Genomic DNA, 12151 nt, shown 5'->3' on the forward strand with positions numbered 1-12151 from the left:
TGAAGGGGTGATAAATGCTCCCTGCTGTGTAATTAAATCTCTGCTGGTTCCCTCACTGACCAGAGAGAGGTGGGGGGGAAGGGGGGAGGGTCCCTTCCCTAACTGGAGCACCCTGGTAAAGAGGGGAGGCCTGCTGTAGCCCCACCCCAGCTTCTAGCCTGAGCCACTGCAGGCATGTGCCTGCATTTTTCCAGTCCAGAGGGGATGTCTGAGTGGTTACAAGCTGATTCAGCCTAGCCAGGTTAAGCTGCAAAGACTGAATCAATTCAGGCTCAGGCTTTTTACATGTCTTTTCCTAGCCACAGTCCTTCCACATGTGAACTGCCCACTGAATTCCATGAAGGTTCAATGTAGCATCAGAGCTATTATTCAAGTTCCAGAATCAAGCAATTTACAGTGGTCTCTATCTTCCAGTATTAATCTAGGATCTCTTTGAGTAGAAAATTATGAAAAAATTCAAAGAGAAATGTAATGAGACGTCATGCACATTTTCCTGTTTAAAGAACATACTTTGTATAAATGTTCTTAAACATTATGCTACATGGCCCATGCTACCATATCTAATGTAGTCCAACTCTACCGAGTAGAGTAAAATGAATGTGCAGAATCTAGATATACTAACTGGATCTTTTAACCTCATAATTCCTCTTTATTTCTATCTTTAACATAGTTACTCCATATATCATTCTGGTTTTTGACTTTTAAAAACTGTCATCTTAAAGTTAGTAAGTTTGTGGCATTACTGCAAAAGATTTCTTCATAAGAAAAAAATACATATCTGTATTACATGCAAAGAAACCACATACAGAAAAACGTTGGTCTCTAGGTGATAAAACCCTTCAGACAGTGCTTTTATGACAATTTTTTTTACACTGATGAATTCTGTTTTAGGTACGTAAGATACTTACAGCACAGCTTTCAAATGACTCTTGCACAGCAAGAACATACAACTGTGCCACATGAGACTATATGAAGCAAGATGTTGTTGTTGTTGTATTATGTAGTGTTACCCGTGTTATCCAGAAACACTGTAAAGACAACAAATATAGGGCTTGCTAATGTGGCCACTAGAAAAGAATTAAACAGGAGTGCAAAATAACTTTTCAACTGCCTGGAAGATAGCTGGACTCTTTGTCCCCCCAGTATACCCAGCATAAGATGTAAGCTCCATCTGCTATAGTGCAAATACATGCAGAGAAGGAACTGCTACTCCAGATTTAACATGGTAGAAACTTCAGCAACACTACAAATCTAAATTCCAAGCAGTGTGCTTGCTGGCTTATTCTTCCCAAACAGACCTACTGACAACCTAATGACTGCACAGCCTTGAAGAGCACCCTGGGTAGGAAAGTACACCTATCAAAGAGAATAGTATAATCTATGTCAATATTTCTGACTTATTGTGCTTTGTTTGTTAAGGAGGCTTTCTGTTTGCTTTCTGTAACAAAGAGCTAGCGACAGCTAGAGCCCCTCCCTGCACAAAACGCACAAAGTTGTCCCCAGCTAATGGCCCCACAGCATATAGTCCTTTTTCCTGAATGCATTCATATGTAAATGGGTCAACATCTATGGGATTCCTCTTGGGACTGACTGGTTGCATATTGTCCATTGCCAAGTTAATGCCATTATTTGGTAGAAAGGAGAGGTTGGGGTTTGAGCCAACAAGAACAAAAGCCATGGAAATGTTATAGACTTTCTGGTGGCCTTTCTTATCCTGAAAGATGCACTTCTTGTCCTCTGTGAAGGACATCACATGATGTTCAGGAAGGCTGATGTAACATTCATATGGCCCTGAACAAGCAGCTGACTGTTCTGTCATCATCTGATGCACTTTGTGGTACTCTGGATACATCATTTTGGGAAGCTGATTGAAAATGAGGCCTGGATCACTGACTCTTCTCCTAAAAACATGGATCACTGGGATGCTGCAGTGATGAGCAAAGAGAACTGCATCAGCCGCTGTCAGGCCAGCACCTACAATCAGGATTGGATCTGATGTCATATCAACTGTCTTGTTCTTCACTGCTTCTTCAAGGGTAGAGAGCTTGTGATGTACATAAGGAAGATCCTCTCCGTTGACCCCAAGCCATGAGGGACTATCATAGGTTCCTGTAGCTAAGACCACATTCTCTGCATAGATGGAGAAGGGCATCTGATCACCCATAATGGTTTTGATGAATCCATCCACCTGGAAGAGACTTCCACTAGCAACCTGGTTATTCTTCTTATTTGTCTCGGGGAAATCCCAGGGGGAACCACCATTCTTCTGAGGATCCTGCTGTGAATTGTTAGAGATTACATCTTGGCTCACTTTCTGCACAGATGTCACAACAGTCCCACAGATAAAATTCCTCTGCAGCCCTTTCTTTGCCACATAATTTTGATAATATTGAGCGATGTCTTCTGCTGTAGCTCTGTTGTTTCTGAGGCCCCTGTAATAAGATATTATCAAATTATGATCACATAATTCATCTTCTCTGATTAATGTATTGGACAGTCATATGCCCCAACACTACCAGATAAACTAAACCTCATTTTCTTTCCACTAATTTTATACCAGTGTAATTCAGTTAATCCCTCAACTACAAAGAGATGATCACACAAGAAGCAGCAATATTGCCTGCTATGAAAACTCCACAATCCACAGCAATTTACTTACTACTTTTTATCACTTCTGTTTTGCTTTTCGATCTGTGCTTCCTCAGAATTAAAATGTAAAAATGCAAATAAATTACAGATCCAAGAGATACAAACAGTCAACTTGCAGTTTAACATCTGAATGATTGCACTGTACCTCTGGTGGATTTGGTTTGCCAGTAGGAAATAGTGCAAATATACAAAAGGACTACAGATTACAAAAGTTAGTGCTTTCCATGCCTCCTAACTAAACTTTAAAAAACCCAAGCTTTGTTTGCAGGAAAGCATTCTGAGCTGCCATGATCCCCTGAACCAAACAGAAGTTTACTGTTGGTTTCAAGGGGGAGGTGAATCTAGCTGCTGGCTGCCAGCCTGCAGCCAGTTTCCCCTAGCACTGACCGCTCCACCCTCCTAGCCTGTCTCTGTTTTCAGAATGGGAGGGGGGAAAAGGGAGTAGAGGGACCTTGTTCTAGAAGTTTCCCCAGCTGGCTCTGGGGGGTAGGGTAGGTGAATATACTTGACCCACCCTCCAGTGGGGGCTGAAAAAAATCCCAGACAACTACTACTGCTCCCATTCTGAAAACCATTTGAGGCTGGCAGGCAGCACAGACACAAGTTACAGAAGATGCTCTGTTTTGAAATATTTTCATTCATCAGAACCCTCATACAATGTGGGTTCAGATTTTTGCACAACTGACCATTTTTGAAGTGGCCTGCAGGCATACACTTGTTATGGCTGTAGACTGCTTTTGCCAGATTGGGCAAAAATTATCACTTCTGTCTATGTCCTTCATCTACAATAGGTAGCTAACTGCTGCAAGGTCTTTGCACTGGTTTTACATATAACATATAATTTTACATATAGGTGGCGGCACCTATACATGACTGTGGAGACTGCTCCAATGCACTGGAATTCCAGTGCATCTCAGCAGACTCTATTAATCAAATCTACTGGAGTGTGGCAATTGCTGTGCTCCAGCAGCCTCCTGCATCTTGTGTATCAGTGTCTCCACACTTAGAAAATGGTGGTGGGGGTGCTTGAACTAAAGCTCTTTGAACAAGCTTTAGTTTGAGCACCCTTGCCTCCATTTTTAAGCACAGGGACACTGATACAGGAGATATGGTAGTGCTTTAATTAAAGCACCCTGCCCCTGCACCCCCAGAGCATGTGTTAAGGTGCCCTTAGATGATAGAAATAGGGAATTGTATAGCAGGTCTTTTCACCTTCTCTTTTTCCTCATCCAGTCTTTCAGTTGAAAATCTGGAAGCCCCATCCATTCTCCTTGGCTCAGAGTGATCATAGATCCTTCAATAGACTGAAACAAAAAAAGTCAATCATTTTAGCCTCTGAAAAAAGGAATTAATCAATAATAGTACAGTCCAACCATTCCATCACATACTGGGTAATAAGACTTCAGTGAAGCTAATGGACTTCAGCCTAATTGAGCCAAAAGGTAGAAGTCAGCTGGGGTACAACTCTCACATCCATTCAAACCCTCTTACTTTTTTGGGATGTATAAAGCAGAGCCCTGTAGGATGCTACTTACCTAGAGGACTAGCTTGTTCAAGAATATTTTATGTTCCTGAATTAGGACACTTTGGCTATCCTGAGACAGACTGAAGCATAATCATTTAGACTGGGAATGGCCAACCTGCATTACATGTGCCACAGGTGGCATGGGCAGCATCTGTGTGTGGCATGCAACAGATTGGGGAGGGGACAGGGAGTACAGTGGCAGATAGGGCAAAAAAGAGGAAAGCAGAGCAACAGATCAGGCAGAGAAAGGAAACCAGAGTGGCACTTGGGGAGAGCATAAGATTAGTTTGTGACATGCCAGCCAAAACAGGCTGGCCCCACTGATCTAGCTGCACATACATGCCAGGCACCTCCAGGAGGGTTCTTGCCAAGGACCAGATGGGGAATGGTTCTGTTAGCCTCATGCCACCAAGAAAGGACCGAATCTGCCGTTCCACCAAAATCTGTATCTGGACGCAATAGAGTATCAAAGAGAAGAGCCACAGGACTGTGGGATCGTCCCTCTAAGCCTTCAGAAAGGTACCGCAGATCCTAGAAGGCAGAATTGAAACTTAGAGTTCACATCACTTTGAAATGTAGCTGCTACAAATAACATCATTTAGTGTTCAGTAGTGCTGAAATTCACTTAGTTAATACAAGGCTTATGAACTGTTTGAAGATATAAGCAGTGCTTAGTACTTGTATAAAGAGCCAGCACAAGAACAATTTGGAAAATAAATTAGAATGTGGTTATAATTTGTTTTGCCTGCATTCTTGGGCTATCCAAGTGGACCATCAATGTCATTTATTTGACTTTGTAAATAATAAAAAAGCCCAGCACATTTAATTATGCCATTATTGAGGCTTTCACCTGTTAAAAGGCCCTATCATTTTATACACACCTGGTCTAAAATGGAGACCTCTGGCAGCTCTTGTAGTTTCCTCTGTAGAATAGGATGGGGGTGAACAGAGTCTCTGCTGACATATGGGATATAGCCAGACAGCAGGTAGGAAAGGCATATTCCTGAAGGGCCATTTCCTAACATACAAATAAATAAATAACTTAAAATTACTGCTGTGATCGGAACAACAGTCTTTAACAAAGCATCTCAGACAAACAGTATAGTTCACTGGAAGGCATCCTGGACTACAGCTCAGGAGACATGGGTTTGATTCCTAAGTCAGCCATCACCCTGCTGTATGACCTTGTTCAAGTCACACTGCTCTTCCCTTTTTTGTCTCTTCCTACTATAAGCTCCTCAGAGGAGAGACTTATTTTTCTTTGGTACCAGAACCCTGATCTCAGTTGGAGTCTCTTTTTCCACTGACACAAATGCTTTGGCAAACACTGGCAGAAACTGTGGGCCTACAAGCGAGCTGAATTTTGATTGCCACAATACATAGGCATCTGGAAGCAAATAGGTTATCATTATGGAGAGATTTGGGATTTAGTTTTTACTCACTTTAGAATATTTGCTGGAGATTATCTGATGAGGCCAAGGAATTCAGTACCAGACTTATCTTGTAATGAGTTGCTTTGAAACTTTAGGTAAATAAATAAATATAAAAATAAAAGTCAACTAACTACTAGGTCATGGAGGAACCTAGCTATATGTGAAGCAAATGCTGTGTACCTAATATCCGATATGCCAATTCTCAGATTTGGGGTTTTGTTATTCAACACATTTCCGTAAGACCTTGGTCTTAACATGCTATAAACCCAGCAAAAAAAAAAACCCAAACAAACTCTCTCTTATCTAAATTTGAATGATTTCTAGTTTATTGATAGATTGCTTTTAAATGGAAGTCAGTGAAGATGTTTATACTAGGTTTCAGTTCAGCCCTGTAGACTGAAGTTTTGTTCTTCACTCCACTCCATTCCTCCATATATTTGCTGAAGCCATGCAGTGAGCTGGAGATTTAGGAAAAGAACCGGTCTCTTTCCCACACCAATATAGTCCCACAAAATATCACACTTTGAATAAAACAATGAGACAACTCATTCTTCCTAAGGAACTCCGACAGCTGTCTTAGGAAGTTCATATACATATTCTACTTCAGCATACAGCATAGTAGTTTGTGAAAAGTTTTCATGTGGCTGTTTTCCAATATGCTTAATATTTTACAGTGTCTGCATAGCTTGCTGTCAGTCTAAGGCTCAAAGCTGCTTACTTGTATGTCACTGACTACAATTGCATAATGCTCTGTGGGAAGAAAAGTCAGGGTGACACAGCAGTCTGTAAATCTCTGTGCAATCTCTGAGCATTTCTGTCATAATCCCCACATTGGGAGCAGTATGCTGCTGGGAGCAAAGGTCACATCTCATTTCTGTTCCTAAGTTTGTTTTCTCTTCTATCAGAGACTGGAGTTTTCCATCCAAGCCAAACTGTTTGAATTAGACATGCCACAAAAGATTGGGTTCAAGTTAGTTTGTACTTAAAAAGAATATTGGTAGCTGTTGAGGAGTTGGGTGGTAATTTTCCCTATACTTGCCTCACTTGAAATGGTGCTTAAAACAGAAGCAGTCTTAATTTGGCCTTTTGTTGTAGGAATTATGATAGACTCCCTGAGCCTTATTTAAGATATTTGATTATAAGGGTTTAAGTTACAGATAAAGTTGTATTGTATGTGTGAATCTTCTTTCACTGTCACAATGATATGCTTCTTCATTTGAGGGTCTCATGCTAATCTTGAGAACAATACCAATAGCTGGTAGAATGAGAAGACAAAGCAGTTGGACCTATCCAGCTGATTTTCCTGAAATAAGGGAACCCTAAAATCAGTATAATCACCCCCTGAGGGAGTGACTAAACTACAGTTCCCCTCAAATAATACCTAGCTGGTACTGTTCCTTGAAAACTGTTGTCAAATTACAGAGCTGCTTCCTATAATTCCAGTGCCTCCCTTTTATGATGAGTGGATCTTTGCATTGAAGATCATCAGGAGAGCCTTTAACTTGCATGTGTTTTGATATCAAGCCCTTTTGAAGGCAACATGATGAATTGACCAACCTGATCAAGAAAAAACAAGCTTCTTTAATTGTCTACCTAAATGCTTTCTCTCAGGATGCAGCTTACTGAGACAACCATCCACATGGCAAAGCCACTGTTAACAGGAATTGAGACTTAGGTGGTGCATAGATTTTGGCCTGGATCTTTTTCAAGGGAATGAATTGGATAGTGGAGATGAAACAGACCCAAACTGATCAAGGCACGCAGGAAAAAGGGCAAGACTCCTATACTGTGATCTATCACGGCTGCAGAATCAGATACAGCTGCTATGCGTGACCATGGCTAGATAGTGTTATGAAGCTGCACTTCCTGATTCACTAACAAGTCAAACTAACTTGCTTTCTAATATCACAAAAAGCAGCACTGTTTTAATTTTCAGATAAACATCTGTTTGAAAAAATGTAAATACTTAAGAGTTGGTGTACAGGCCAAATATTTTTCACTTTATATCCCTGTTCCAAAATTCATGGAAATGTTCCTCATGACTTCAGTGAGGTTTGGAGCAGACCCCATGTATAGAAGCTGAAAATATATACATTTAACATGATTAACACTATATGACACCTTCTTAGGTGGAAAATTCAGTGAAATAACCCTAAATTTCTCCAAAACACAAAACAAGCCAAACTGTGTGTCCTAAAGATTATAGAATTCTCTCTCAGAAGAGCCATAAATTATAACTTTTTATATCCTTAAATCAAACTACATTTTCCTCCATACACTACAGAAAATCAAAGAAAGAAATACGCAGCACACTTATAGGTTTAATTGCCTTAGTTTCTCATGCACGAGACACCCCAGAATAAGATGCATACCTTGTTTTTGAAGCAAAGAATGAAGAAAAAAAGATCTTTCCCTGTAGTAAGTAAGTACGTAACTGAATAGCAGCAGCTAGGGAGCGGAGCCTGCTCACTGTTCTGCTCCCTGTGAATCCCACACAGACTTTACTTTTACTCAGTAAACAGTGGAAATTGCTCTTATTGTATTTCCTTGTATATAGTGTGCACTCTAAGTTCCAGCAGTTGCTTTTTGAGGAAAAAGATGTGGTATATGTGAGAAAATACAGCATAAACCTTGGACAATTTGATGAGGATGTCAGATGCCTGCAGCAAACACGGATTGCAAATAGAACGTTTACCTATGATGACCACAGGGATTGGTTTGGAATTGCTCTTATACTGGTGTTCATTCAGCACTGAATACATCTTCCTGCCTGAAAAGATTAGAACCAGAAATTCACCTGTAAAGACAAAAGGCAACCATGAACTATATTTGTTGTTATAACAAATACTGTATTTTGTCTCCTTTCCATACCCTTCTACAACAGCCGACTTAAAAATTTCACCTACATACACTGAACTTATCAATTCAGCTTCTTATTGGACGCTTAACATCAAATTTGGATTATGCCATAAATAAAAGAAAGCAGCAGCCTTCCAACTGGCACACTTGGCAGCTTCCACTCATGGCAGGTCAAGGACTAAAATAAACAGAGCATGTTACAGGTGAGTTGTGGCACAGCTGCATTGGGGGAGCCTTCCTTTCCTCTACACTGGGACAGTTCTTGCTACAGCAACAGCAAAGGCCCCTTAATTATTTGTCAAATTTCTCTGCAAATGCAAATTATGATGAATTTTATTGTTCTAGGAAATCTGCACATTCTATGAGTACTAGAGCATGTATTTTAATCAAAACTTCTCCCTGAAGGCTTGAAGACTGCTGGCCTCTTTTAATATGCCCCATTGCAGTGCTAGAGTTGAGTCATTTGAACTACTAAAACTAAATCAGTGGATGCCTTCATTAACAAGCATCTTATTTAACTCCTTGTCTTCTTGTAATGATATACATTACTGTCACAGATTTACAGGATGAAAACTATTTACATTCAGCTAATAATCTAATGTGTTGTGTTAGGAAACATACTGTAGTTATGCTTCCTAACACAAAATGCAAACCATGCATAGTCTTACTAGACAAGTTTCATGCAGATTAAGGTTGTGGAGAGGAAAGAAAAAAGTCAAGAGCAGTGATAGAGCTACACGTTCTGTACCAGGGCAGCCAGCTGATCTGGGTTACAACAACAGAACATGGTGCAAAACTATGTTATTGCTCCTATGGAATTTCTTGTATGAGGTTTGGAGAGCCATAGAAGTGGCCTCCAGAGCTCTACAGAATCAGTCCTCTAATTCGGCTTCCTTCGATAGCAGGCTCCCTTGGCCTCTAGCCGTTCTGTTCTGCTGCTATCCCTGTTTACAGGAGAAGTTCAAGAGCTGTAGACTATCAGTGACCATCTGCCTCATCTGTGACTTTTGATATGTGACGGGGATACAATGATCATGGGAAATGATTACTGGGGCTTATAGGCAAGAACTACATCACTAGCAGTTCTGCAAAAGATTACCCACACAGTGTGTCCACATACATATATAGTTGTAGGTGAAAACTTAAGTCATTAAATGATGAATAATACACCTGTCATTTGAAAGAGAATAGCAATCTGCATTGTTAGGTACAACAGAATTAACAAACCAATCCCCATTATGTCATTCTGGTATTTTAATTCAATAAGACAGGATATAGATGGGTAAACCAAGTGTAAGGTATTCACATCTACCTTCCTGTTACCTTAGGTTGCAATGACTTTTCCCTCTTATATAAATAGTGCTAAAGTCCTTTGAAATGCATTTGCATTAGTCACTTATTCTTGCGACTAATCAAGAGAGTAAAAAGAGTTCCAAATTTATTGTGCTTACTATGACTAGACAAAATGGTTAAAGACAAATTAGCTTCCAAGCAATTTAAATGTTGAAATTATGAACACTGTCATTTTGTAAACCTTAAAACAATCCCAAACTCCACTTAAAAACTGAGTTTAGCAGGGTATTATATACTCTTTCACTAAGTGTAGGATATTCTCTGGCAAGTAGGCTGTATCTTCCCAAACCAGCTTGGCAAGTCATAATATTTGCCACAAACCTCTCACCAAATGTTAACCAACTAGAGCAATATTCCACTAAACCTGAATTTTACAATCGCTACCCATTGCTGGAATGTATTAAGATCCATGGAGATTGAATAAGAAGCCACAAAACCTACTATCAAATTTTTAAAAAAAATCTTGCAAGCAGACTTGGCTAAAGTGGCAGTAAAGAAATTGGTATTCCTATATGCAGAATATTTCTGTTATAAATTAAGTGCAGTGCCAATATATACCTACTGCCTGCCATCTGTAGGATCCCTATTAACATTACAAATTCTTATATGTACCCTACCACAGTGGACCCTAACCCATAGATCAAGACACACTATCATTGTTCCTAGACCCTAAAAATTAAAAATTTAAAACTGAGACTGACAGAGAGAATAATTATTATATTCCCTGCAGCACTGCTCACTCAGTAGTGTTGCCCATGGGCCAATGAATGTTGGAGACTAGTGCTGTATTGAAATAAATTGCCCATGAAATGCTGACCATGGTAGCTATTCCAAGAAGGGTTAGATTCACCCTAGTACAGAGAGGCCACGCAAGGCTGATGCCTCATTTAAGTCATATATAAACTTTATGTAAGTCCTGTTCATGGAGTTGAATTTCACTTACATTGAGTGAAAGGTGAATTAAAATGAACACCCTCTTTCTGCAAATTAAAACCAGGTTTTTAAATGCAGTGAATATGCCAATTGTACTAGATTAGCTGGATTAGCGATGGCATCAGGTAGGCTGGAAATAAAGGTGATAGTGAAGAATGTTGATTACAAAATGACAAGTTTTCATGTAGGGATATGGCTAACTCAAAGTCTGGTACAGCATTAGTCTTCCTGAACAATAGCATTGTAGATCTTCTTGAAGGCATGGAGGCCGAGCTACCCTTTACTTTTTTTTTCTTTTCTTTTCTTTTTTTTTTTTTGGGGGGGGGGGGGCAACATTCCATGACCTGGGTTTGAGAGATGTCAAAGCATCCATAATTGCTCATTAGGAATTAACACATGCTTGTCTGTTGCTCTACTTCCAAGTTCCAGTGATTTTTCACTAGCTTTCTAGTACTGGTAAACTATGTGCTTCCACTGACAGAAACTATGTAACAAGGAACCCCAACCTAGCTAACTGCAATCAGAGGGGAATCAGGACTTTTGTAGCGGGCAGGGGCAGACTGTTGCAACAAGAACTCCAGCCTTGGGGCCGGAGCCTGCTAAGATCCTTGGGGAAACTGCAGAGCAAGAACAGCCCAACAATTAATTAGGCTGAGTAAGAACCACTGGGCATATCTCCAGGGGCAGCAGTCAGCTGATCAAAAGGGACATAGCTTGGCTGCTTATAAGCTGTGGCATGCAGTGTAGGCTTACAGGCTCCAGGGGAAGGGTGGTACTCTGAGGCTGAGGAAAAATAAAGGACCTTCTTTACGAAGGTGACAATTATTATGGTCCTTTCATAGATTTCATAGACATTAGGGCTGGAAGGGACCTTGGTAGATCATCGAGTCCAGCCCCCTGCCCAAAGGGCAGGAAGTCAGCTGGGGTCATAGGATCCCAGCAAGATAAGCATCCAGTTTGCTCTTGAAGGTGTTCAATGTAGGCGCTTGAACCACCTCCGGCAGCAGGCTGTTCCAGACCTTGGGGGCTCGGACAGTAAAGAAATTCTTCCTTATGTCCAGCCTGAAACGGTCTTGTAGTAGTTTATGACCATTTGACCTAGTCGTCATCCCTTGGGGCGCTCTGGTGAACAAACGTTCCCCCAGATACTGGTGGTCACCCCTCATAAACTTATAGGTGGCCATCAGATCACCCCTGAGCCTGCGCTTTTCCAGGCTAAAGAGCCCCAGGGCTCTCAGCCTGTCATCGTAGGGTCTGCTTCCCTGACCTCTGATCATGCGCGTGGCTCTTCTCTGGACTCTCTCAAGCTTCTCCACATCCTTTTTGAATTGTGGAGCCCAAAACTGGACACAGTACTCCAGCTGCGGCCTCACTAAGGCCGAGTACAAGGGGAGAATGA

The 12151-nt window shown here is 40.9% G+C and overlaps 1 protein-coding gene across 1 annotated transcript in view; it reads right to left on the reverse strand.

Annotated features, from left to right (window-relative positions):
• Positions 1–626: 626 nt before the first annotated feature.
• OSGIN1 (oxidative stress induced growth inhibitor 1) overlaps positions 627–12151 on the reverse strand; it is a 15228-nt gene continuing 3703 nt past the window's right edge. The window contains exons 2-6 of the mRNA XM_014517682.2: positions 8303–8404; positions 5056–5192; positions 4514–4705; positions 3862–3953; positions 627–2432 (exon numbers count right to left, since the gene is read on the reverse strand). Coding sequence (XP_014373168.1) covers positions 1415–2432; positions 3862–3953; positions 4514–4705; positions 5056–5192; positions 8303–8369 — 1506 coding nt within the window. The 5' untranslated portion in view covers positions 8370–8404 and the 3' untranslated portion in view covers positions 627–1414. The remainder of the gene's footprint in view (positions 2433–3861; positions 3954–4513; positions 4706–5055; positions 5193–8302; positions 8405–12151) is intronic.

Source organism: Alligator sinensis, unplaced genomic scaffold (genome assembly GCF_000455745.1).
Source record: "Alligator sinensis unplaced genomic scaffold, ASM45574v1 scaffold97_1, whole genome shotgun sequence".
In the NCBI taxonomy this organism is placed as follows: domain Eukaryota; kingdom Metazoa; phylum Chordata; order Crocodylia; family Alligatoridae; genus Alligator; species Alligator sinensis.